The sequence below is a fragment of the Porites lutea genome, chromosome 4, assembly GCF_958299795.1.
Source record: "Porites lutea chromosome 4, jaPorLute2.1, whole genome shotgun sequence".
Classification (NCBI taxonomy): Eukaryota; Metazoa; Cnidaria; class Anthozoa; order Scleractinia; family Poritidae; genus Porites; species Porites lutea.
In genome coordinates, this window is record NC_133204.1 from 29145855 (window position 1) to 29158182 (window position 12328).

Sequence of the window (12328 nt, forward strand, 5' to 3'; positions counted from 1 at the left end):
TCAATTTCCTTTTTCTCCTAGCTTTAATTAACAGGAATAATTAGTGCTACGAGACAAAGGAAATAGAGAACTAACCTAGGTTGAAAAATTTTAACCTGAATTTAATTTTGACCTGTAACATAGACAGAAGGTTATTACACGTCATCCCTTTGGCTCCTGCCATTACTGTGTTTTTATAGCTTGTGTATACTGTAGGGTTGATGCCCTGGCATACAGCTGTACATATGTAAAAATTCATGTATTTTCTTTTTAACCTCAGGTGAACTCAAGTCTCTATCTTCTAACTCAACTGAAACCCTGGTATCACAGGTGAGGTTCTACATTTTGTATCTTGTTTATAAAGCTCTCCAGGGGAGTTACTGTACATGATTACTATTAACAAGTCGGTGAAATGCTTGTAGCAAAATTTCATACAGCATCCTTCAGGGTCTTCCCGCACACACAAATATGCGTCAGAAACACGTTGTTTAGCTGAAAAAGAAAAAAAGGACTCAAAACACCAAAGAGAACCGGTCCTCTTGGACACACATGTTCTAGAGCGATAGTTTACTAATGGTTAGTTTAGAACTGGGTAGATCTGCAAAAAACCTTTTTTGAGAATAAAATATAAAGACTTTTGAATCTTGTTCTTTTGTCTGACTCCTTTTTTTAAAACTAAAAAGAACCATACTCACATTGAATGGTTCTCAGGCTTTCTTTTTTGATGTTCCGATCGGGGAACCACGGTGAAAATCCTTGTAGAGGCTTGGGAACTATTGTTTCATTGTGAGGCATTCTGGGACAGAAAGGGAGTTGAAAAAACATAGCAGATTCAGAATCACAGCCAGGAGAGCCCGTTAAGAAAAAGAGGCGTTTTCTGCCTGCTTGGTTGAAAGAATTTACATGGTTGCGATATCTGTAAGTCAACAGGTGAGAGAAACCCTCTCACAACTATAGTCTGTCATAATCTTCAGAAGTCGGCCCTGGAAACATGTGGAAAGGCACTAAAATTCTAAAGATCACATTTTGAGTATCAGTGACCTCAAGCTTAGAAAAAGCTTTCAAGCGACAGTTTCAAATGTAAAGAACAACATTGACAATCAAACCCTGGAAATTACAAGGAGGCACATCGTTCAGCTTAAAACAGTGTATCTTATGACTACATGTAAGAACAACATTGCTGCTGATAACTTTATTCCAATATTGGAACTTCAGGCTGTGAACGGTTGTAGTGATGTTTCTGTTTATACAAGAAACCGAAAATGTTTCAGAGATTTCCTGGAATTTGAAACAATGCTAACGTTAGGACCCCCACTGTTCCCTCTGGGACCCTCAACCTTTGGTTAAAGGAGTCCAAGAGACTCCAAGAGGAAAATATTGAGGGAAAACCCTGATCCTTTTTTTGTTTTTGTTTTTGTTTTGGCTGAAAGGAAACGGAGATGACTGCTTTGCGTTAAAAATGGGGAGTTGCATGACTTCGCAACTGGTGTCCCAGATTTTTTTTTTGTGAGTTTTTGACTTGAAAAAGGGGAAAGGCAGGCTTTTTCGCCATTGTAAATGTTTTTAATACATTTTCTCATGTTTGAACCGTGGCTCACATCCTGGCTCGCATGACTCGCTTGGCACGCAACCTGACTCGCATATGAGGGAAAGTCAGTGGACGCAATCGACATACAAATTCTTAGCCATGTATGATCTAAAAACGAGGTGTATCTATATACAGCTGTATGATCCACAAGGTCTTCAGTTTCTAGGTTGTCGCTTTCCATGTCTACGTTTTCTAGGTTTTCGTTTTTTAGGTCTTCTTTCTTCAGTCTTCCTTTTTTATTGTAGGTCTTTGTTTTCCAGACACTCCCTACTTATGTACTTGTAGTACATTTTTTTTATTTACCCAGCAACTACAGCCTGTTGACCCCCAATTTTTGAGTAATGGTCAGCCACAGAATAATTCCAGGAATAATTGCGGGCAAGCAAAAGTGAGCCCACAGACCATTCTTGGTCAGCAGCACTTTATAAACATGTCATGTTTACCCACACTGCTAACCATCAGTTACTGTTAGTGCGTAATTAGTCATGGATTTTCCATTGCAATGGTAGTCTACAGTGTATGCATGTACATGTGTACTGTATCTTACTCTGATCGGAGACGTACCATTCCAAATCAGTAGCAAGTACAAGTTTTTTATGTATGTAGCTTTCTTAATTATGCCAGAGTGTTTTGTACATGTAGGTACCCCTTTGGGTGTGTCCTGACTGCAGAAGAAACATTGAAGAAGAGGAGCGTCGTGCAGCTCTGGAGCCTTCATCACCATCAAATTTACAGGTGCACTATACCAGCCCTAAATTTATTTCAAAAGACAACTTCCCTTTCATTTTTTTAGGAGCTGTAAAAATCTATAGAGTACAATAAATCATTACAAAGTGTTTAAACAATATTATTATGATCCTTGTTATGATGATGATAATGGTTTTTGTTATTAATATCCCTAATTAATTATTGTATTGTTATAGCTTGAGGTAACACACTCAATTTCATTCTTCATTGTTGAGTGATTCTCATTAACTTTGAAGTTCAGCATCTTTTAGTATTAATACAGTGGAATTATTATGAATGTTGTCAAGTGTAAATGCTGAGTTACAAAAGGCAGGGTTGTCACTAAGATTTCAAGTTGCCGGGTATTTGTTGTAAGTAGCAGGGTAAGTCGCAAGCAGTCATGGACGCTGAATGTACGAAAAAGCGTCATAAACATAACATTACTATGGTTTGTTGAAAAATAAAAGTATAATACGGCGAAAAATCGCGGGATAAAATATGGCAAAACTAAACTGCACAACTAGTAACATTGTACAAAAAATCGCGGGATAAAATATGGCAAAACTAAACTGCACAACTGGTAACATTAGTGGTCTCGAATTTAGGAACAACACATCACTTAACATACGAAGAAACTGACCAACTTCTTCTCTGATGTCAACAGAGATCTGCTCAGGTCTTTCATCGTGAACAAAGAGTGCTTTGTTACTTATTCGACATGCTCAACACAAAGCCGACACAACGGTTGAAACTAAGGAATTTTATCATCGACAAAGGTGACGGCAGCGAAAATGTCACTTTTAAAATGAATTGGCATTTTTCCAACTTTGTCGCGTTTATTTCAATTCGCTGAAAATAGCTATGTAGGCCAATTTCCCAGGAGTTGAGTCTTTGGGACCGCACTCTGGTTTAGGAAGAGAAAGAAAAGTTTGTCGTCGCTTGTTTACGTCCTCCATAAAACGTGAAACTAGGCATTTTCATGTCGTAGTCATGCAGTAATGGCAAAGAAATGTACAAAAAAGCATGATGCACGTGCAAACTAGTTGTTTTACTCAAGTCAGATGTCTTTTTCCAACATTTCATAGTTTTTGTATGTGAGTATTTCAAAATTACTTAAACCTGCTGCCGATGAAACTTGCATTTAGTTTGATGGATAGTCTTTGAGTGTTTCAAAGGTGTGCTCTTTTGGTTTAATTTAACATGAAAGTAGCCGGGGGCCATGCTCTGAGTAGCCGGGGTAAATCCCCGGCCCCCGGCCCTTAGTGACAACCCTGAAAAGGGCACCTGATCTTGTTCACATTTGCAAAGTGAAGTTTCTCCATGAACACTTCATATTACCGGTACTATTTTGTGCACTAGTCCACTGAATGTGTACTTGTATATGTATGTACTGCTTTATAACACAGTTTTGTTTTTAAACAACAGGATTTAAAGCAGAAACCAACCTTGAATCTCACCCTCTCTATAACTACTAAGCCCAATGGTCAGGAGGCGAAGTCTCATTGCCAGAGCTGTAACAGAAGGTATACGTGTACATGTATATAAATTGTTGTTATTGTAGACATTTAGCTCAAGTGAAGCATTCCCAGTGGTACATTTAAATGCTGAGTTTCCTTTTGGCGCCCTTCACTGATAAAAAGTTCACCAAAGATACATTGTAACACCTGTTTTAACACAGTCATTCTCATACAGTGCATAATTATGCCAACTCTCGCGGATTGTCCGGGAGTCTCCCAGATACGGCACTGATCTCCCGCTCTCTCATACAGGTCACCAAATCTCTCAGATAAAATGGACTTTTGCGCTTTTCTGTGCTTTAGTTGAAAGTAAACCTATTTTTTTCACAACATTTGAACTTTTTTTTATTCATTGTACGGTTTCTGGGACATTTTTGCATGTACTTAGTCACTGACAAAGATTATTTCATCATTGCAACAATGAAAGCAAATTTTGATAGCATGTACTTCATAAGACTCCATATACATGTAATGTTTTAAGCCATGGTGGTTGGGTCAATATTGTTGGGGGGGGGAGTGGTGGGGTTGTTGACATTCAAGGGGGAGTGTAGTACCAAAAAAAAAGACCCCAGATATTAGATCTCCAGAGGTTGGCATCTCTGCATTTTTGTATTCTAAATATAACATTGTCATTTTGCCAACTCTACCGGATATTGTCGGAGCCTCCTAGATACGAGTACATGTACTGTGGAAATTTCCCAGTCTCACTTGCCAATGTCCAAAAGTGACTTTTGCTCTTTTTAAAAAATGCTTAAGTTTGAAATTTAGCGTATTATCCCTTCAAATTCAAAAATGTTTTTCATCATCTTACAATTTCTGCACTGTATTTGCACATACACTGTACATTGTATTAACTACTGAGAAGACTTTGTCGTGAAAGCAAATGCTGTTATGGTCTGTAAATTTTGTACCTCATGGAAAATGTCACAAGACACTCCTATGTTATGATTTTGGGACTGGGATGAGTCTTGTGAGGGGGTTAGCATTAAGTAACATCGGCTGAAAGCAGATTGTTTCTTTCAGTAAAATTACATGTAGAACAACTTAAGTTCAACTTTACAGTGTAATATATAAAAAAAATACATACACCATAAACAGGACTTGAATGCTTTGAACCCGAGTCATTTGCTTCATAACCTACATGTACACCCATATCCACTACACCATCGAGGGCTACATGTCAGTACCTGCCAAATCCAGTAATTTTAAAATATTTATGTACCTTTGCGGTATGCCATTACAATGCTTATATTTGAAAGCTAACCATTTTCAGTTCAATGCTTAGCCCCAGTCACTGCAGATCAGTGTTTAACTATCTCGTATGTTCTCTCCATAACTGGTGCTCTGCACTTTTGGTTTAATAATTCCCTAGAAAGCAATGTCATTGTCATTTAACAGTTGAAAAAGGTTTTATTTTTAATCTTCATATTATTTTTTTTAACATTTTTTGTATATACAGTTATGTGAGGCCAGATGTTATAAATGATTTGGCTAAGGAGAAGGAAAGGCAGCAACTGCGGGTTTGTTTTTGCCATTTTTATCATTCTACTCATTGTCAGCAAGCCACTTGCAGAAGCAGCTCATGGTGAAAGAGCTATTTTAAAAAAATTTAAAGAAAAAACTAGATACTGTTTACATATTGAATACAGTCAGGGTGCAAAGGAAATCATTTTTACAGCTTGCCATTCGGGCAAGCTGAAGCTAGCATTTACTAGCCCAGACGTCATTTTAACTAGCCCCAAAAACTTTTTGAGTAGCAGAATTGATTTCACAGTTCTTCTGTTATTCGAATTCCTGAAAAAACATCACTTACCCGTCGGGCAAGTTAAAAACAGAATTTACTAGCCCGATAGCAAAATCCACTAGCTCCGGGCTATCGGACACTACTTTCTTTGCACGCTGAATACACATCTTCTTCAAAGAGATACCCCCCTTCAAATATGATAAACTATTTCCTCACCCTTGACCTAATTTAGGTGCCAGCCTAAAGTGATACAGCATAAATCAAAATAATATATTAATTTTTATTACCTGTAACTTTACCATTCTATACATAGAAAATAATATTTACCAAGCTTAAAATTCCCCAGATCATTGCGCATTAGCATATACTGCTGTTCCCCCCACCCCCCCCCCCCCTTCTTCCCTCTCTGTGCCCTGTATCCATGGACATTCCTGTCTTAGCAGTATGGAGGGTGTTTGTCACATGAACCTAGTTTAGTGGCCTCAATTAGCTCCCAATTAATCTCCTGTGGCTTTATAATGTTAGAGCATCTAGACTACTAACCAGGATGGTTTGACTCCTAAGTACTCAGATTCTCTTCTTCCAAGCCAACTGTGTCTCTGAGTAAAAAAAAGTATCCTTCTCCACTAGGTTTAATTATATGTACATTTGTATCTACGTGTTTGTGTTAGTGGCAACTGCCATTAGGGCCATTTATACAAGGAAAAATAAGACGCGTCTTAAATAAGACGCAAACTGTACCATTTATACGAGCATGTCTTATCTAATAAGACGCGTCTTAGCTAAGCCGCGTCTTATTTTAGACGAAATGTGCCGTTTATACGGAAAGTTTGTGTCTTATTTTTCCTCGTATAAATGGCCCTATTGTTGCTGATAAGTCTTTTATTCTTGTTATTTTTCAGTGTTGTTGGGGTGAAGTACGGAACATTGTCCGTTGTATTTATAGGGAAGCAGGCACATCTTTGGCAGGTAAAAAGCAAGACAATGGTGTTTAACCTAGTCTTAGGTCATGTTATGGAGAGAGAATTGGTCAGTTCCACCTTAAGTTAAATTAAAGGGTAAAATCGTGTGGTGTTATGAATGGTTATCATTTAAACAGAAGCTCTTCAGCAGTTCTTTGATCTAGCACTATTAATATTACTCAGTTTGTAACTGTAGTTGTAACTTTTGTGCCCGTGGATGAAATCCTATGGTGTGACCATTCAATAACCACTGGAACCTCTTCATTAGTACTCTTGCATGGTACTATTATTGGTAGTACATGTAGTACAATGTATGTACTACATAGGTCTTACTTTTGAGTCTGTGGATGGAATCCATCGGTATTACCATTCAAATGAAACTTTTTCAGCAGTACAATGTACTTTTGCATGATATAATTTTTTATTAAACAAGTTTGTGGACAAAATCCTATAGTTTCACCATTCATTGACGACTGAATCCTCTTCAACCATACTTTTTTCATAGTACCCATTTACATGTTATTATTTTTTCATCTGGAAGAAATTAACCCCTTGAGCAGAACTTTTGCACTGTACTACATTGTGTTTAGTTTTAAAGCGTTTATAAAGCAAAATTTGACTTTTTAGAATTAACTGGTCACTATAAACAATTCAGTGGCTAAAAAAACAAAAAATTGGGAGGTGTTTGAGCTGAAGGATAAAACTAGTTCTGATATTGGGAACAGAGGTATAAAACCATTATTCGCAGGAGTATCCAAGTTTTAACCTGCAATGTTTATTATTTTCATGATATTGTTTTCATTTTAGATGAAGAGGAAACAGTCAGAAATTCTTTGGATGAGAACAGGCTCAGAGTCAAAGTAGATAAGTGAGTTCCATTTCTCCTTACATGTTCATCAAATTACTATGTAGTCCATCCAACCTTCTGTAAGAGGCCATGGAATTAACTTTTTTCCAGAAATCTTGTGACCTGTTAATAGTGAGCCTAAGTAAAGACAATGTTGAGCAACTCACATCAACCAGAAGTGGTCCTTTTTCAGTTTTAGATGGTGGTTTTGCCCAAATTTTTGGACAAATCAGTGTCTATAATAGGAAAGACACATAGAAATACAAATTTGGTAGCATCGAGGTGCTTTAAAATGAAAAAGACCTCACTTCCAGTTGACCTGCATTGCTCAAAAACGCCTTTGCTTAACCTTGCTAATATTACATGTTTTTCAAAGTGGTGCCAATTCCCGAGTCGCAGTCGTCTGGTTTTTTAACTTCACTGTGAAAAATATTGATGCTAGAAGATTGCCTGCGTGAGAAACATCAAGTCTGCATCAAAGTTATTTACCGTAAGGGGATTCTAGGAGGGGCCATCTACAGCTGTATTATATGAAATCCAAGATGACAGTTAGCGATAAATTTTTTTTCACGGAACGAGTACTGATTTTCTCATGCAAACAAGGATACTTGAATGGCCAATTTTATTTCAGATTTAACTTAACGTACTGTCATCTTTGTATCTTTTTTCGAAATTTTGGTTACTTACCAAATTGGCAGCTAATTTTAAGGAGGTTCAACTGTGTTATGATTTCTCCTGGCCCATGATCGACTGTGCTATGATTTCCCTCTGAAATGTATAATAAAATATTTTTTCTTCTTTAGGTTACTTAAGAGTGATCCAGCTCAGTTATTTGAAAAGCTTGAGATTCAAGCAAGGTACCTTTCCTTCAATATTATTTTGCTTTAGTCTGTCTGGTGTCTTGAGAATAACTTGCCTACGGTTCATGATAATACGTGATCATTATTTTCTTGTTTTTGATTTTTAAAAAAATTGTGCTTTTTGTTTTTGTTAAGGCTGTTTCAATACTTGTTTTGCCTCTAATAAGGCAAAACATAATTATTATGGTTCCTGTTTTCTCCACGAAAGGTTGAATTCAGGTCTTGGCACTAGCTTTTGAACCTTCCTATAATAATTTACAGTAATAATAACAATGTGTGTGAATCCACCGTTCATTACGTACAGCTGTATGCTCAAATCAAGAGATCAGTCTGAATTCAACAGCCGTAACTTACTCCCTCAGTAACGTCTGAATCGATCGTGCGAAAAAATCTACATGCATGGTACAGAATTGCTTTACTTTTTGCGATAGTAATTAATTTTTAACTCAATGCAATAATTCTTCATTATTTTTTTTTGTAGTTCAATTTAACAAGTCACAGTTTGGAAAACGAGAGCAATTTTACGATAAAGATTGTTGAAATTTTTAACTCCACTCAAGAATGCGATCCGCTGAATATCAAACGACAATCCCGCTAAAGTTTCTTATAGGTATACATAATTATGCAAATGGTTTGGACAATCAGCCAATCAAAATCACTACCTGGTTTTCGGGTCGTGATGTCACTGGGCGGCATTAACGGCTGGTCGATTCAGACGTTACAAAGGGAGTAAGCGACTCGAAGTAATGTTTGAATTTTCAGGCTAACTACCGTAGTAATGGATTCAACTTTCAAATTGTCAATTCATTAATGTAATCTTTGGGGGTAATCTTGACCCTGGGATGACTCAATGATGTCCATCAAGAGTTTTTTTTTTGGTTGTTGTTGTTTATAGTTATGTTTGTTTGTCAAGCAGATGATCACCAGTTTAGTCTTCAGGTTTTGAAGCATGCGTAACAAACTTGAATTTTTCTTAATTCGTAGGGAATATGTGAGAGAAGTAAAAGTTCGTCTTGTCAAATACCTAACGTCCTGTCCTCTTTCGCCAACTCATGCGAAGGAATTTTTTACTATGTTGCTTGATGAATACCAAGCTCTTTCAAAAGCGTTTGACATCCTCAGACCATTTTTCTGCAAACTGGTAAGACTTTGTTTCAATGTTTTTCTACCCAGGGCGGGTAGTTCAAAGCTGGGTTAAGATAACCCCGGGTTAATGCGTAATTTGAATTCAGATATGCAAGCTTAAAAAGCCAATTCGTTTCAATATTTTTTGTCTACAATTTGATAATTAGATATTGTTAAAAGATTAGAAAAAATTATCTGAGAAAAATGCTTTTCAATAAAAGGCAAAGAAACTGGAATGACATGTGATAACCCCAGCTAAGCACTAATCGACCTTCGAACAACTGGGCCCAGTGTTTTAACAGCTGTAATGATCAGCGGTATTTTGTATGAGTGTAAGCGTGCGCATTGGACCGCCGTGGTCAGCCATGTTAAAAATAAAAACTTGGATCCTGTTTACTAAGCTGTTTTATCCAGATCCATCGTGCTATTAGATAAAGAACATTACAACAGCGGCTAGATTTTGCTCTTGGTGAATAGTGAGAAAGATCAGTTATAATCATCCAGTCCTCAAAGAAATTTATTGTTTTCTAGCAAAGTAATAGTAAAATATGCACATATATCTTAACCACCTTCTCTGTTTATCCCCTCTCCTGAATTTCATGCTTTTAATCGGCCGTCTGGCAACATTGCCGCACGCATGGTGAACATTTCACAGTTTACAACAATGTCTCAGGATTTTACATTGAAAGCACATTGTAGCCTGTGTAACTGTTAGTTTCACTGAGGTACAGAAGAGAAAACTTTATTGCAATCTCTCTGCTTGTTTTGGTGGCTTTGCCGCAAATAAGTTTCTTTACCAGGGTGTTGTCCAATAAAGTCGAACCTCCACTGACGGCCACCTCTCCACACATCCACCTCTCTACAACGGCCACTTTATTTTGTCCCGGCGGACAGGCTGTACTCTTACTTAAACCTCTCTAAAACGGCCACCTCTGCACAACGGCAACGGCCACTAAGGCGTGTCCCCAACTGCCAAAATAACCTCTCGACAATGGCCAGTTTTTTCAGCGACTAGTGAAAAGTCAAGAATGGGTATGAAATTTGATCCGTATGGCGCTGATGATTGACGGCGGCAATCGTATTTTGATTTTGTTTCATTTATACTGTTACAGTAAGCCTAGCGAATGTTGCGAACCTTTCTCGTTTTGTGCCTTTACCATTTTGATTCAAAACATAATTCAAGTTTTTTGCAAATTTTATCTCTATATATTATTGAAGACTGGATTATTCCCATTATGGGAGACAGTAAGCATGAACTTGGCACCATCAAGATGTTTTCCGCCCAACCCCCCCCCCCCCCCCCAAAAAAAAAGAAACGAACTGTCATATTACACCCCTACCTCCCCATAACGGCCACCTTTCTACAACGGCCTCTTTCTTCTGTCCCCAAGGTGGCCATTGTGGAGAGGTTCGACTGTTGACCCTTCCACGGTTTTTCCAACTTCTGACACGGACCAGTTGGGGAACATCTATTGACACCAATGAGAAGCAGAAGCGGAAGAACTAAACCAATGACAAAGCGTGGGAACGTAGATTGTGATTGGTTTATCCTTCCGCTTCTGTTTCCGACTCCGACAAGTCGGAAGAAAACCGAAACGTTCTGATTCTTCTGACTCCCGATTCCGTCGCGCATATGACTCCGTTTACGACTCCGATTTTTGATTTTCACTAGGTCATAAGCGCTCTTACCACTCCAAGTCTGTGGCTAGTGAAAACCAGCCTTAAGAAAGACTTTGTAGTCTCATCAGTAAGAGTGGTTCAACTCAACAACTTTTTTATCTGTTAAAGCTGTCCAGTATTGCTGAAAAAAAATCTACATAAGCTCTCCTCTATGCCATGCTCCCCCACCCCCTCACCCAAGAGTATGCACAGTGTATATAACAACTTTTTTTCTTTGTTGACTTTAACAGGATTTGGAGCATTTGAGAGAGTTTGGTTTGAGTTGGGACCTTCTTCACAAACATCTTTTCTACACAGAAATCTACAGAGACCCAGCAGTTTATGGTAATCTTCCTGGCTTAATCACACAATTAAGGTGTGTTATAATAATAATAACTAATATTACTTACATTGTAGTGTAATTGTCAGTGGTTTGATGCTTTCTGTTTTTGTCTTGTTTGTCTCAACATGTTTTGGCAAGTGACCTTCATTCGAAATAATGAAAGTTGTACCACACGATATAAAAAAGACGGCACGACAAATGCACGCTGATAAATTTACCTTCTCAAATTTCATTACCGCACTCACTTGAAGCCAAACATTTCTACACTCCTGTGATAAGGCGTGCCCGCGTGAGGGTATCAATATTCCAGAAAGAGCGTATTGTTTCAATTGACGGAGAATTTGGCATGTTTAAGACTCATCTTGATGTGATTTACGTGGTTTCGTGGCTTACTCCATGTGCGACCACCTTTCGCAAGTAGCACCTCTCATAAGAAACCACCTTTCCAGAACACCAAAATTTTGCCAATCAAATTCCTCAAGTTGGACCCTCACGTAAACGACCACCTCTTGTAAGTGGCCGCAAACACTTGTAAAGGTTAAGGTTTAATTATCCTGTGTTTTTAACCTCTTGTAAGCGACCGCTCGACTCCTTGTACGATTTGTTTGTACCCTGAATGCTCTTCACTACTCAGAGTGTGTGAAGGACTTTAGTGACAAAATGCAGCTACGCATTAAATTCTCTGTTTTCTGGTCCTCTTCCCGGAACAGATTCTCTGTTGCTCAATGTTTGTAAGCAACCACCGAAGTTTTGTCCCGGGTAGAGGGGTCACTCGCCTACCCCAGCGGCCCAGGTAGAGCCAACTTTTCCTACATTTCCCTTAAAAACTTGGCAAACCGTTTACAAGAGAAACAGTAAGTTGGCTGGGCTAGAGGCTTATTGTGATGGTAGGGTCACCCTCCCAGCCGGGCCAATTTTCTCCATATGCAGTGTAAATTCTTTACCCTGCGTATGGGAATGCATATCTTACATATAATA

At 38.2% G+C, this 12328-nt stretch overlaps 1 protein-coding gene across 3 annotated transcripts in view; it reads left to right on the top strand.

Moving 5' to 3' along the window:
* Positions 1 to 12328, top strand: part of LOC140933228 (uncharacterized) — a 34538-nt gene that overhangs the window by 6189 nt on the left and 16021 nt on the right. For 2 of the 3 annotated variants that reach the window (XM_073382744.1, XM_073382746.1), the window contains exons 4-12: positions 260 to 309; positions 2210 to 2302; positions 3719 to 3816; positions 5270 to 5330; positions 6457 to 6523; positions 7324 to 7384; positions 8167 to 8220; positions 9208 to 9364; positions 11259 to 11383. In XM_073382744.1, the coding sequence (XP_073238845.1) occupies positions 260 to 309; positions 2210 to 2302; positions 3719 to 3816; positions 5270 to 5330; positions 6457 to 6523; positions 7324 to 7384; positions 8167 to 8220; positions 9208 to 9364; positions 11259 to 11383 (766 nt within the window). The remainder of the gene's footprint in view (positions 1 to 259; positions 310 to 2209; positions 2303 to 3718; positions 3817 to 5269; positions 5331 to 6456; positions 6524 to 7323; positions 7385 to 8166; positions 8221 to 9207; positions 9365 to 11258; positions 11384 to 12328) is intronic. The other variant, XM_073382745.1, reaches the window with a different exon arrangement.